Genomic DNA, 14,772 nt, shown 5'->3' on the forward strand with positions numbered 1-14,772 from the left:
CCGGCGTGTATCACAGCCGTACACGCCGGCGTTACAGCAGGGCTGCCGGACACTTCCTATTCATTTCTATGGGAGCAGGCATGCGAGCGCTCCCCATAGAAATGAATGGACAGACACTTCCCATTCATTTCTATGGGAGCCGGCATGCGAGCGCTCCCTATAGAAATGAATGGAAAAAAGCAGTCCATTCATTTCTATGGGGAGCACTCGCATGTCGGCTCCCATAGAAATGAATGGGAAGTGTCCGGCAGCCCTGCTGTCACTCCGGCCCGAAACAGAACGTGAAACTTACCCAGCGGTGCAGGGCGGGCATTCAGGCCTCCTCTGCCTCCGATGTTCCGTCCTTCTCCTCCGGCGCTCGCTGATAATGGCCGGGGCGCATGCGCAATATCATAATGCTTCTACTGCGCATGTGCCCTGGCCATTATCAGCTTGCGAGCGCCGGAGGAGGACGGAACATCGGAGGAAGAGGAGGCCTGAATGCCCGCCCACCCTACACCGCTCGGTAAGTTTCACATTCTGTTTCAGGCTTTTATTTTAAAACGGGGGGGGGGGGGGGGGGGGGGGGTAGTTTAACCTAACGTTTACGGTTGGGCTCTATCAGCATGATTTTGCTGATAGAGCCCCTCCTCGCCTGCCGAGCGCTTCCAATAGAAGCGGCTGGCACGCGGGGGGTTAAGCGGCCGCTGGCAAAGTCTGCCTGCCGCCGCTTTCAATAAGATATAATGCGCACCGGACTGCGGCTTATAGTCCGGTGCGCCTTATATATGAACAGAGACGGACTATAAGGCGCTCATGGGCAATGCGGCTTATAGTCCAGTGCGCCTTATAGTCCGTAAAATACGGTATCCTTATAGCTTCTGCTTTGCGGCCCAGTTGCACCCGGTGAATCTTTTGCTACTTTTGACCTCCAGCCATTAGCTCTGGTTACCACATGGAGCTGTAAGCATGTCACTGAGTTCTTGACAAGGTAAATATTATTGTAGCTTGGCTTGAGAGCTTTACTGCCTCGCATTGTTTTCTAGCTTGCGGAGCAGAGTTGACGTTAATAGTATCATATAACTGCTTCCAAAATGTTCTCCTCTGTGAGCAGATTTCACCCCTGGCAGAAACCCTGGTCACGTGCCACCTCCCCCACCCTGTCCTCAGTAATAAAGAGATTTTATTGCTTTTATTTGCTCTCCTAAGTTACTTGTGAATTCATATAAAGTGAATCCAGGAGGATATAAAAGTAAATTAACAGGATAATGTGTTCTAGGTTGTGCACTGTAATAATTTTAGATTTATTTATTACCCTGGAGAGGGCTGAAACATGAAAACATACAGAACGTTGCAGACATAGCATGCAAAAAGCTACAAAATAAGTAAGTAGTGCTTAAGCTATACTGCAGTAAAAACTGTAGTGTGCCGCACGCTTGTTCATCTGATGGATGGTTCTCCAAGCCCTGTGAGTGTGCAGCACTGGGGCCAGTGTTAAAAGAAGGAAAAATGTGAGACAGTTTTGTGCTTACTCAGCTATTTTAGATGCTCTGTTTGTGTGATTTTCTGGATTTTATTTTTGATATTCTATCTCACTGATAAAAATTAGCCTACTCTTAAAATTATAGACTGTTCATGTCTTTTTCAGTGGGCAAATTTAAAGAATCAGCAAGGGATCAAATACTTACGGTACTTCCTTCACTGTACTTTGACTTACCAGACTCTCTTCTTTCTCCCTATGGCTCCATTCACACGGGGCAAGAGGGGGCAGTTTTTGGCACAGAATCCATGTCATAATCCGCCCCCCTCACGATAGCGGTCTATGTAGTGCGCTAGCGCTCTTTTTCTTTTTTTTTTTTTTTTTTTTTCTCCTATGAGCCGCATGCTGCCGCTCACGGAAAAAAGAAGCGAGCTGCCTTTTCTTCAGGCAGATTCCGCGGCTGATTCAGCCGTGGCGTCCGTCTCGCGGACTAGGATTAGGCTCGTTCATTTGGGCCTAAGCCGAACCGGAGTGCCGTGACTGTCTGAAGTCGCGGCAGGTGGATTTTGGCCCTATTGTGATGCGGCTTCCTGCGTCAGAATCAGGACCAAAATCCGCCATTCACACCCTGTGCGAACAGGGCCCATCTCTGTTAAACTGACATTCACTCTGAAATCTCTGCTAAATCAGTCTTGATCTCCATAGGCTGCATCTCGCTGAATAATCAAATTACAGTTGTCCATAGAAGTTTATGCAGTCAGGGTGGAGTGAGGAGAGAAGGACAGAGCTGGGCAGATCAGTACTTCTCTGTACTGCCATGATGTTTGAGTGAGTTAGGGAGCAAAGTCTCCTGTTTTCTCCATGATTTCTGTCTGTCTATAGACACTGGACCAGTGAAGAAAATGCCATCAGCCGTGTTTGACTCGGTCATGAATCAACTGGCCGACTAGAATACGGAGATGTATAAACCCAGTCTTAGAGGCTGTGTATTTCTTTACTATCTTGCCATGTTTCTTGAATTAAATAATTTTCTTACTACAGATTTACCACCGATTTGGCTGCGTCATAAGTGGATTTTGATGTGCTTCATTTTTTGTGCAGAGTGGCTTTTTTTGGGAACAGAAATCTTCTGCTCATCCATAATTTACATAATAAAGCAGCTGTAAATATGATATTCCGAGCATTATTGTGATACAGTGCTCCCTTATTAGCTCCAGAGCATTTTATAATTTTTACAGTGCTTGGGGCGTATGAGCCATGTACATATTAACACTGGGCATACAGAGTAGAGTGTTTTTAGATATGGTAATTGGAGGAAAGAGGCACTGGAGCAAATAACTGACCCAGTTAATGATCACAAACTGGGAAATGTATTGTCAAGACCAAATTCTATGTACAAGGTCAGCGTGCCTGGAGAACGTATTGGTAGTTGCTGATCAATAGAGATGCAATGTGGTTTATGTATTTACCCGTGCCTGGTATAACAGCCTAGTAGACTTTAAAACTTTTATGTGCAGTTTTTTAGTTTCTACATCTACTGGCTGGTTGGATGTCATATTGGCAGATCTTTTAGTGCTCGGCTCCTTTTGTTCTTCACTTGCCATTTTTTGCAAACGTGATTGGAGAGCAAAGCGGGCCTGGGCGAGGATGCCTCTGCCAACAATCTTATTAGAACTCCTACCAGAAAACTGATGTGAGTTATATATGAAATCTATGGCAGGGTAGATCTCAATTCTAGTGCATGGGAGTGTCTGATTTATTGTTAGGCCTGAGACTCTTAATAATTCAGACAGTCTTTGTGCCAGTTTAAGATGGACATAATTAAAGCTAGTCTTAATAAATTCCATCCACTGTTACTAACTTGTGACTAGCTGCCTCCTTTACATCTGGTAATGTTCACCAGTATACTGGACTCTAGATGCAAAAGGACTAGCAGGAGAAAACATGCTTTCTTACCAAAGGTTTTATCTGACGCTGAACATAGAACTGGTTACTCCCTGCTTAATACTTGGATCAGATTGGTGTATCTGCCCTGTCCCTGTTTCCTCCGTTAGCAGATGATGGATGGTACCTGATCCCATTTAAGGTATTTGAGTCTATCTAAATTATCAAATATGTTGGATTTTAACATATCTAGTTCTGTGTTCATTTTGTCAATGTCTTCATAATGAAAGAAAACTGCATGATCAGTTGTTCACATTTATAGGGTTAATACACTGCTCAAAAAAATAAAGGGAACACTCAAATAACACATCCTAGATATGAATGAAATATTCTCATTGAATACTTTGTTCTGTACAAAGTTGATCGTGATGACAACAAAATCACACCAAAAATAATCAATGGTAATGAAATGTATTAACCAATGGAGGCCTGGGTTTGGAGTCACCCCCAAAATTTAAGTGGAAAAACGCACCACAGCCTGATCCAACTTTGATGTAATATCTTTAAAACATGTCGGTTTGAGGCTCAGTATTGTGTGTGGCCTCCACGTGCCTGTATGACCTCCCTACAACGCCTGGGCATGCTTCTGATGAGTTTGGGGATGGTCTCCTGAGGGATCTCCTCCCAGACCTGGACTAAAGCATCTGCTATCTCTAGGACAGTCTGTGGTGCAATGTGACGGTAGATGGAGCGAGACATGATGTCCCAGATGTGCTCAATTGGATTCAGGTCTGGGGAACGGGTGGGCTAGTCCATAGCTTCGACGCCTTCATCTTGCAGCAACTGCTGACACACTCCAGCCACATGAGGTCTGGCGTTGTCCTGCATTAGGAGGAACCCATCGCCATCTGCACCAGCATATGGTCTCACATGGGGTCTAAGGGTCCCTAATGGCAGTCAGGGTAGTTCTGGTGAACACATGGAGGGCTGTGCGACCCTCCTAAGAAATGCTACCCCACACCATTACTGACCACTGCCAAACCGGTCATGGAAAATGATGTTGCAGGCAGCAGATAGCAGATCGCTCTCCACGGCGTCTTCAGACTGTCACGTCTGTCACATGTGCTCAGTGTGAACCTGCTTTCATCTGTGAAGAGCACAGGGCGCCAGTGGCGAAGTTGCCAATCCTGGTGTTCTGTGGCAAATGCCAAGTGTCCTGCATGCTGTTGGGCTGTGAGTACAACCCCCATCTGTGGACATCTGGTCCTCATACCATCCTCATGGAGTCTGTTTCTAACCGTTTTTTGCAGACACGTGCACATTTGTGGCCTGCTGGAGGTAATTTTGCGGAGCTCTGGCAGTGTGTAACAAGAAGCTCTTCTGTGCTGATGTATAATACTGGTGTGTTATTGCGCTGTGATGAGGCTTTTAGGCCTCCTCAGCCTTCAGGGCCTGATGGTGACTGCTACCTCTGCACCTCGTATAACTACACCACAGTGTTTCCAGCTCTAAAAGCTGTGATGACAAAATCTACAGGGATTTCCCTTTTTTTTTTTTTTTGGTCTATGATAAGAATTTGTAGTCCAAAATCATGGCACCATTTCATCACTACCACTGAACACAGGTTCTTTAGGGTAAATACTGATATTCGTCTTCGGACAGACAGCAATGGCAATTCGCTAGGATGTGTAGGTAGCATGTTTGGCCCTTGACTTAGTTACACAATGAGAGAAGATGTCTGCAGAGACTCTGCTGGTAACTCTGTCTTCTGTACGAGTATGTCATCTTCTAGTGTTTTAAAGAGGTTTGCACATTAACCCTTAAGGACTATCATGGTGTCTATCATAATGATATGTGTATGATAGTGGTTAAAACACCTTATCCCCATTCCACAGATTGGGGGATAAACTGCAAAATATTCTGGGACTGACCCCTACAGGTGAAAGGAACTGAGGTGTTTGCTCCCTAGTCTGAATGGGACGGTGATCATTTGTTTCTGAGACTGCTGAAGATACCTGGTCTACAACGCTTTCATGGGCTCACTCCTTTTATGTTCTGTCTGCTTTGTGAATATGGGAATATTCTTGAAGAAATATTCTTGGATGAAAAATTGAGTCATAAAATCCATTAGAAAATATCTGTGCTTCTTCATGACAGTGATAAAGCTTTGTTTAAATAAAACTAGAAAAACCCTTCAGGCTTTTATATCCTGTGAGATGGGTACAAATGACTTCGTACCAGGGAATGTCCTGACAGATGTCTGACCCTGGACAGAGAGGCAATGCCATTGTGTGTGGTTTTTTTTGTTTTTCGTCTTTCTTTTTTGTTTTTAGTTCTTTCTCCTGTGTTGCAAGAATTTTAACGTTAAGGCTCCATACTGCAAGGACCCACAGATCAGCCACAGCAATATTATATTCTAGGCACAAACGCCTTGGTAAATCCTCAGTTTCTGAATTTGAGCCTATAGATATGTGTCGCTATCCAATATCATACATACATGTTCTCAGCATTGCTGAAATGTAATACAATTCAGTGTATTTATTCAGGTTTCATCCCAGTAAGAATGCCAATAGTAACGTTTCATAAACCAAATGCCACAATATTACCAAAAGTCACGAAATGGAGTGATTGGAAGACAACCTGTAGTGACTATAACTGGGTACACATAAGTATACATAGGCAATTCTAGTTGCATATGAGGAAACGTTCTGAATAAATAGCTTTTTTTTTTTTTTTGCATAAAATGCCAGTTTATAAATTAGGTGCATTCTTCCCTGGCGCCTGCATTCAATATGCCATGCACCTGCGAAAGTCTTGGCAGTAGACAGTTTCCAAACTTTTGTTTTCTAGAAGTTCATTTTTATTTATAGTTCCCTTAAGGTCCCTTAAGTTATAAACTTCTTGGGTAAGAGGGCTTGCGTCCTGCTCGTAACACTGTGGCCCACACAAATAGCACATGAAGTCATTTCAGAACGTGAGCTATGACTGAAGCTGTAAAGGACGTAGAGAATGTTTGCAGAGTAGGAAGTATAGATTTTTATTTTTTTCTTAACTGTTGTCCCACTACCACGTGTTGTCCAATAAGATTGTACCTGATTTTTTGAAGTGGTTCTTGAACTTTGCTGACTTATAAAAACTTAACTTTTTTTTCTTGTTTTGTCTCCAGCAAGACTTTCTAGAGAATATACTTTGTCCATGAAAAGGAACACATGATATCTGAGCCCCTGTTATTCGGGTCTCTAGGTGGACCTGAATGACTGAGAGCCAAGCACAGATTATTAACCTAGCATCAGTGGTGTGATAGAGGAAAATCATTCAGAGCTGGGCGATCCAGTGGATGTAAAAAATTCCTCTACAAAAGGGTTCAAAGGCAGATGGCAGGATAAGAACAGGCGGTGCACAGTAAAGCAGAGAGTTGCCAAATACAACGCTGGGGCTTCAGCTAACGTATCTGAATGCAGAACTCATCAGTCCTTAGACACCAATGGTACTTGCACTGGCCATCTGCTATTAGAGCTCATCTCTAGTGGGCAAAGAGGACTAAAATTGGCCAAAGGAAGTTCCGAACGCTACTAGCTGGGTTTCTCTAAAGTAGTGATTAATCTATTTTATCTTTCAAATGAATATGGGGTTTACTTTTTGGCAGTCCCCAGGGTATCCAGTAGTATTTGCATGGTTTAGTTAGTATATTGGTCTCCTGTTGGCTAAGGACATAAGCCTGATGAAGATCCTATTTATTCAGTTTTTTTCTCCTCTTCTTTCAGGTTGCGAGGGTCAAAAAATGAACAAACTTCGTCAAAGTTTCCGGCGAAAGAAAGATATTTATGTCCCAGAGGCCAGCCGACCCCACCAGTGGCAAACAGATGAAGAATCTGTCCGGACTGGAAAATGTTGCTTTCAGGTTAAGGTAACTGCTTCTCAATGTTTTGACACCTTGCAACCACAGACACAAAACAACCATGCTAGTGGTAATATTGCAGCGTTGCAAGTTACTGAATGTCATCTCACCCTGATTGATTTAGACCTTCGCTAGTTTTCTGAAGGGCATAAAGTAGCAGTAACCCCCCCCCCCCCCCCCCCCCCCATACTTACCTGTTTATGTGAGGTTTGTGGTGCAATGGCTCTAGATGAATTCTGGTATAAGATGCAGTGATGCCCGTCAAGACTCCTCTTGGCACTCAGTAGTTGCTTTCTCAGTGTCTTACAGCAGCTGCTATCTAGGCCCTTTGTGGGATGCTCATAATGTTACCACATCTACTAAATTAATGAACTCCTAATTACTGACCAGTTGGTATACCATTAACATTTAGCAACCCAGAAGCTTTTAATATGATCTGCTGAATCCCACAGTATAATGATATAATATATATAACTGTAATATAAAATAATGGCTTGGAGAACTCTGAGGGCTGTGGTTTTGTGTTGCCAGTTCTTCTCATTGCATTGTAATAGATTGTGTACCGTAATTGTTTAGTGTTCTTCTGAAAATGTAGCTACACTCTTCTTCAGTTTTGGGCTACAGTACAAAATCCCTATCCCTGTGCCACATACCCTGCAGTAGTTTGTAATCTACTCCTCTACTTATCTGTAGTCTGTATCGTAGGGGCTCGCCACACGAAAACGGTTAGTGATCACATGTTACTGCTGCTAAATGTATAGACATCGTTGTCACCAAAGCAAAAGGACTTTGACCGCAACGTACGACACATCAGCACTGAGGGAAATGAGCAGACTAAACCTCTCCATTATCTGAACGCTATTCTACATTTTCAGTCATTTTCTGCTTGATCTAAAGTTTTTATTAGCCACAACTTTTGTCTTTTAAAGGCCCTGTATGCCCTTTTTTTGTGCAGTAGATATAAAATCAAGCAATTTTTGGTGTAGGCCTATATTAAGTGTTCCTATGCATACTATTTTTGGCAGATTTACTAATGATGTTTAAAACTTACTGCAAACTTAAGGGGATTCTACTATTAAAACTTTTTTTTTTTTTTTTTTTTTTCCTCATTCACATGTCGGAATAGCCTTAAGAAAGGCTATTCTCCTACCTTTAGAAGTAGGCTCCGCCCCACCATTCGGTTAAAATCCTGTTTTTTGTAGGTATGCAAATGAGTTCTCTTGCAGCACTGGGGGCGGGCCTCAGCAGTACGCTCCTGTAGTAGAACTATAGGATGCCCCCAATACTGCGCATGCTCGTGTAAACGGCCACAAAAAAATGGCTGTCGGCATGTGCGCTCGGCTCTGCCAGCGGCCCGATCCCCTGTCATTTAAGTAACGGAGCTGCTCCCAGCCCCTCCCTCTCCCCCTGAGAGCAGGCAGCTACATCACTTGACAAATGAGCAGATAATCCCAAGCGCCATAGAAACGGAGTGTAAACAATGAAGTGAATAAATTAAGATAGCAGCCAAACAAAGCAGTTTTGATAAAGCAATGTATTTAGGAAAAGTCTTAAATCCACATAAACTAGCAGTATAGCTAGGATCCTTGTGATAGGACAACCCCTTTAAAGAGGACCTTTCACCATTTCGCCCACAGGCAGTTCTATATACTGCTGGAAAGCTGACAGTGCGCTGAGTTCAGCACACTGTCGGCTTTCCCGATCTGGGCCCAGTGTGAAGAGCTTACGGTCCCGGTACCGTAGTTCTTCTATGGTCAGAAGGGCGTTTCTGACACTTAGCCAGAGACGTCCATCTTCACAGCACAGCCAATCGCGCTGTGCTGTGAGAGCTGGGAGGAACGCCCCCTCCCTCCCTGATAATGCTCGTCTATGGAGGGGGCGTTCCTCCCGGCTCTCACAGCACAGCGCGATTGGCTGTGCTGTGAAGAAGGACGTCTCTGGCTAAGTGTCAGAAACGCCCTTCTGACCATAGAAGAACTACGGTACCGGGACCGTAAGCTCTTCACACTGGGCCCAAATCGGGAAAGCCAACAGTGTGCCTATGGGCAAAATGGTGAAAGGTCCTCTTTAAGGCTATTCTGACGTGTGAACGAGAAAAAAAGTTTTAATGGTAGAATCCCTTTAAACTAAATAGTCTTAAATAGAGATGAGCGAACACTAAAATGTTCGAGGTTCGAAATTCGATTCGAACAGCAGCTCACTGTTTGAGTGTTCGAACGGGTTTCGAACCCCATTATAGTCTATGGGGAACATATACTCTTTAAGGGGGAAACTCAAATCCGTGTCTGGAGGGTCACCAAGTCCACTATGACACCCCAGGAAATGATACCAACACCCTGGAATGACACTGGGACAGCAGGGGAAGCATGTCTGGGGGCATAAAAGTCACTTTATTTCATGGAAATCCCTGACAGATTGCGATTTTCGCAAGCTAACTTTTCCCCATAGGAATGCATTGGACAGCGCTGATTGGCCAGAGTACGGAATTCGACCAATCAGCGCTGGCTCTGCTGGAGGAGGCGGAGTCTAAGATCGCTCCACACCAGTCTCCATTCAGTCTCCATCTGATGTAGCAGAGCCAAGTGTGCATAAGGGTTCTAGTGCTCCCTCGGCTCTGCTACATCTGATGGGCTGACCGGCACACGGTGTAGTTGAGCAGAACTGGCTCAGCACTGCTAAGTCTCTGCATTGCCATAGGAATGCATTGGCCAGCCTTCGGCCAATCAGCGCTGGCTCTGCCAGAGGAGGCGGAGTCTAAGGTCGGACCTGAATGGAGACTGGTGTGGAGCGATCTTAGACTCCGCCTCCTCCAGCAGAGCCAGCGCTAATTGGTCGAATTCCGTACTCTGGCCAATCAGCGCTGTCCAATACATTCCTATGGGAAAAAGTTTGTCACAAAAATCACAATTACACACCCGATAGAGCCCCAAAAAGTTATTTTTAATAACATTCCTACCTAAATAAAGGTTATCCCTAGCTATCCCTGCCTGTACAGCTATCCCTGTCTCTTAGTTCCAAAGTTCACATTCTCATATGACCCGGATTTGAAATCCACTATTCGTCTAAAATGGAGGTCACCTGATTTCGGCAGCCAATGACTTTTTCCGATTTTTTTTTTCGATGCCTCCGGTGTCGTCGTTCCTGTCCCACCTCCCCTGCGCTGTTATTGGTGCAAAAAAGCGCCAGGGAAGGTGGGAGGGGAATCGAATTTTTTTTTGGAGTTTGCCACGTGATGTTCGAATCGAACACATCGAACAGCCTGATATCCGATCGAACATGTGTTCGATAGAACACTGTTCGCTCATCTCTAGTCTTAAACTGTACAAGATTTATCATGTATCTAATGTTGTTTGATAAATCTGTTGCATTATTGATCTATCTAGTCTAACTTGACACATCCTAAAAACTGGCTTAAAGGGGCTCTGTCATTCAGAGGCTATTCAGGTGCTGCCTCCAGTACTTCCAAAGACACACCCCCCTCCCCCATTTTTATTAAAAATCCCGTGCATGCGCAGTAAATCACTATAGAACAGCATAGTGAGCAGTATGCTGAGTTCTATAGGTAGCTACAACAAAATGGTACTCAGGCATGCGCAGTAGCACTCAGAACAGAGCATTACTGCGCATGCACAGGATTTAAAGCGGCAGGAGCAAGACAACAGAGGATGTAGGCGACACAGCAAGTGTGGAGTAGAAGGGCATAACTGAGCACAAGCCACAGATGGGCATTACTGAGGTATGACGTGGGGGGTGCTCGTTGGCCCTGGGGAATGCCCAGGGTGCTCAGTGAGCCTCATTAGCATATTGTTTTTACTGATTTTTACTAAAACGGAGTGGGGGGGGGGGGTTTCTTTGGAAGTACTGGAGGCAGCATCTGAATAGCCTTTTTAAAAACTATTCAGGCATATATGCTTTGCTCAAAATCTGTTTTGTCGATGTTTAATTTCTTCCCAAAAAATACAACAGAACTTTGTGATTTTTGGTGTGCTGTGTCCCAACTTAGGCCACACCCACTTTCCAGCAAGGGCAAAGTGGGTGTGGCCTAAGTGTGCTTGGTATGATAGCCCCTTGTCAGGAATATGGTAACAGGATCAGACTACACAGGATTTGTTTGTTGTCTTTTGCCATGGAGATGCCTAGTATGCATATGAGTTATAAAAGCAAAACAATAGGACACTTTTAATAAGGACCTGCTGCATGGTTTGCACTGAAGGAATATAAACTTTCTTCTGTTATGGCAGGAAAGTTGATTTAATAGTGGAACTTTGATTTAGAACAGGGAAGCTGAAGTTTAAGACTTGTTACTTTTTCTTTTATTGATGAAAAGAGAAACTTGGGTTCCCTATTCTAACACTTTCTCATATTTGTCATTTGTGTTTGTTCCTACTGTATAAGAAAAAGAAACTTAAATATTCTTTTGTTCTTCATTTCCGTCAATACCCATACTTGCTGTCCATTCATGAAAGTATTAGTAGTATTAAATTAAGGCAGGACAAGTGATCTGTGCTGCGCTACTGCTATGTATTCTGCTGCAGGCTGATAGGACTGTGTGTACAGTGATGTGCAAAAGGTAGGTAGGTGTGGAAACATGTTGCACAGTAGGAATCTTCCTGGGATGGAAGCGTTAACTGTGGAATCACATTTTCCCCTTTTAGATTTAGGAAAAATCTATAAAACGCAGCAAAACGAAAATGCTGCGAAAAAAAGTAAGGCTAACTTTTACAACAAGGGGTCTTGGCCTTAATTTACTTTTCTGCTCCTCTTTCTGGATCCATTCTATGAGACATTCCGGCTATAGGGAACATGATATCCAGAGAGTTCCCCTGTTCATAGCTGTGTAAAGCCCATATCCGCTTGCAGAAATGAGCACTTACTTAATGTTGTGATTTGTTGCATTACGACAAGTTAATTTTCACTGCCACTTGAAGTATATCTCGGCGGTCTGCTATAATATATTTCCATTGAAAATCCCTGCAGGAGTTCGCTCTTCAATTATGATTCATTTTTGGTAATAATACTTGCCTTTTGCTGAGGGATTAAAGCTTTTTATGTATTGGCACAGTGGGATTCTGTATTCTAGTGTATATCGCTCCATTTCCTGCCTTCATTACAGTTACAGACTTTGCAATAGCAAACGTCATGTGGGTGAAAGTTATTTGAGCCTCCCTCACCCTTGCTCCATATGCCAGGTCTGCATGTACTGTGCGGTGTAGTGCCATGCTCTGATGGGTATATCCTGTATATTCGTGATAAAACAAGGTGCTGACACTTGTGTCTTAGTTTTGTGGAGTATACTGGCCTGTTACTGAATCATTGACCAGATTTACAGCCTCCCCTGACAATCTCACTTTATCACAGTAGCGAGGACACTGCTGCTGTCTGAGTAGCTTCCTTTTCAAGAGGGGTTTATGCTTTTTATTTGCCGATATCGAGCTGTTTGGGTGAATGCAATAACTTCATTTCTAAATTCTCATGAGGCGTTCTTAATCTTTGGCTATGTTCATATCAGCGCTATATATTTTTTGGCTGTGGGTTATGCTCAATAATAAAAATTATGGAAGTGCTGTGTCTGTTTCATGTTTGGTGTGTGTTTTTTGGGGTCTGTGTGCTTTCCCTCAAGGAGTCCAGTATTTTACCAGGCAAATTCATGATGGAATCTGCAGCAGTGGTAACGGATGCAAGTGTGAACTTGGCTTTACAAGAATTGTGAGGCTGTATTGACTCTTTATTGTGCAGATTCATTTTCATATCAAACTATTCCAATATAAGCATGTTTAAATGTCTGCAGGTGGACCCCAGGTCTGTTGCCATCTTGTGGAGGTTTGGTCTAATTTCGTTTGGCAGAAACATTTGCTTAAAGGTCTTGTTTCCCACGTTTGTAGAAAGCATCCATTATGACCGCACATAGATTGGGGAAGTAATTGTCAATCTCTGATTCAGCTTGCCTGTTATCTGCCTTTGCCTTTGGCACACCCATCAAGGCACCAGGGTGGCCGTAGCATATGGGGTGACTCAAATCTATTCTCATGTAGGAAAACACTCCACTGCAAAATCTCATTTGATATTGACACAATGTTCTGGTTATCAGAAGTGTTTTGTAGCTGGTCATGTACAACATACAACACATTTTGTCTAGTAGTCACAAGGCCAAAATATCACCCTGCTTATGACCAACTTGAGGTTGAGGATACATCGGTCATACACTCAGCAGGTTAGCTGCCACACAATGTCCAGTGGCTAGCCTGCTGCAAAACACTAGTAGTGTATGAGATTGAATCAAATCCCATCCATCCATTGCAGAAAATGCTTGCTGCATAAAGTCTCTTCTGTAGACAGCTCTGTTCTATGTGTGAACTAAATCACTGCACCTTAGCTCCCATTGATGTGAATGGGAGCTGATCTGCAGTACCTGGTCTGGCCACTACAGAGAGAACAGCGCTGTCTACTTCCTGCTCCATTCTGTAGCACCTTCACTGAATAGCTGATAACAGTGTCAGTCCTCACTGATCTGATATTGGTGAGCTTTCCTTAGGATAGGTCATCAGTAATTTTATCTACTGTTCTTAATCTTCCTTTAATTATTTTAGGGTGTGCAGTTTATCTAGTTATTTAGTTATCTGCCAGATAATGTTAAAGGTTGTTACCTGAACTGAAGTCTGCAGACTTATATATCCATTTCACTAACCTCTCTGTGTTTTTTCTAGTACCTGGGACATGTGGAGGTGGATGAGTCTCGAGGCATGCACATCTGTGAAGATGCAGTTAAAAGACTAAAAGCCGTATGTATTCTTATTGCTCTACACGAATAAGTGTCTGCATACTGTATGAATACTAGCTGATAAGTGTGTGACTGAGACGTCCTGGCTACAGAGTACACATTAATGGTACCAGATCCCTGAAACATGGTAGAAAGTGTTACAGGTCACTAAAATCGCTCAAGGTGCTTCAGGATAATGCTGCTCTGGAATGTTATACTCTATGGTCTAAGGCTTTTAGGAGGGCAGCTTATAACGACAAAAATATATAGAGTATAGAATGTCAGAAGTCAGGGAGCATGTAAGTATGAGTGGCCTCCTATTAGATTGAGGTTTGGCTACATTCAGATCTGTGCTACACTAGGTTCACATCAGCGCTGGCTCTCTGTTCTTTGAGTCCATCAGGGAACCCAAACAGAGGCGGATCGCTAAAACAGCGGTTACACACACACAGCCCGGTGGACCCCAGTGTCTATAATGGAGCCTCTGGTGCAGATGTGAACGTAGCCTTATAAGATTGTCACAGATTCCATAAAAACTCCTGTCAAAAATATTGCAGCATAACCCATATCAGAACTCCAGTAGACGCTGTAGTGTTAGTGAGTCCGTCAGACATCATTCTTGTCCCTCTTGTGATAGATGCAACACCTCCATTGTATAAATTGTTCTGCTCCTTTATAGGAAACAAACACTGCTGATGTTACTAAGGACTCGTTCACATCTGCGCCCGGGACTCCGTTCTGCAGGTTTCAGTTTCCTGCACAAAACAGAGCAGG

General features: G+C 43.6%; 1 protein-coding gene across 5 annotated transcripts in view; it reads left to right on the plus strand.

The window, feature by feature from the left end:
• NUMB (NUMB endocytic adaptor protein) overlaps positions 1-14,772 on the plus strand; it is an 80,119-nt gene that overhangs the window by 41,992 nt on the left and 23,355 nt on the right. For all 5 annotated transcript variants that reach the window (XM_075282839.1, XM_075282835.1, XM_075282837.1 and 2 more), the window contains exons 3-4: positions 7,108-7,250; positions 13,946-14,020. In XM_075282839.1, the coding sequence (XP_075138940.1) occupies positions 7,125-7,250; positions 13,946-14,020 (201 nt within the window). In that variant the 5' untranslated portion in view covers positions 7,108-7,124. The remainder of the gene's footprint in view (positions 1-7,107; positions 7,251-13,945; positions 14,021-14,772) is intronic.

Source organism: Leptodactylus fuscus, chromosome 7, assembly GCF_031893055.1.
Source record: "Leptodactylus fuscus isolate aLepFus1 chromosome 7, aLepFus1.hap2, whole genome shotgun sequence".
Classification (NCBI taxonomy): Eukaryota; Metazoa; Chordata; class Amphibia; order Anura; family Leptodactylidae; genus Leptodactylus; species Leptodactylus fuscus.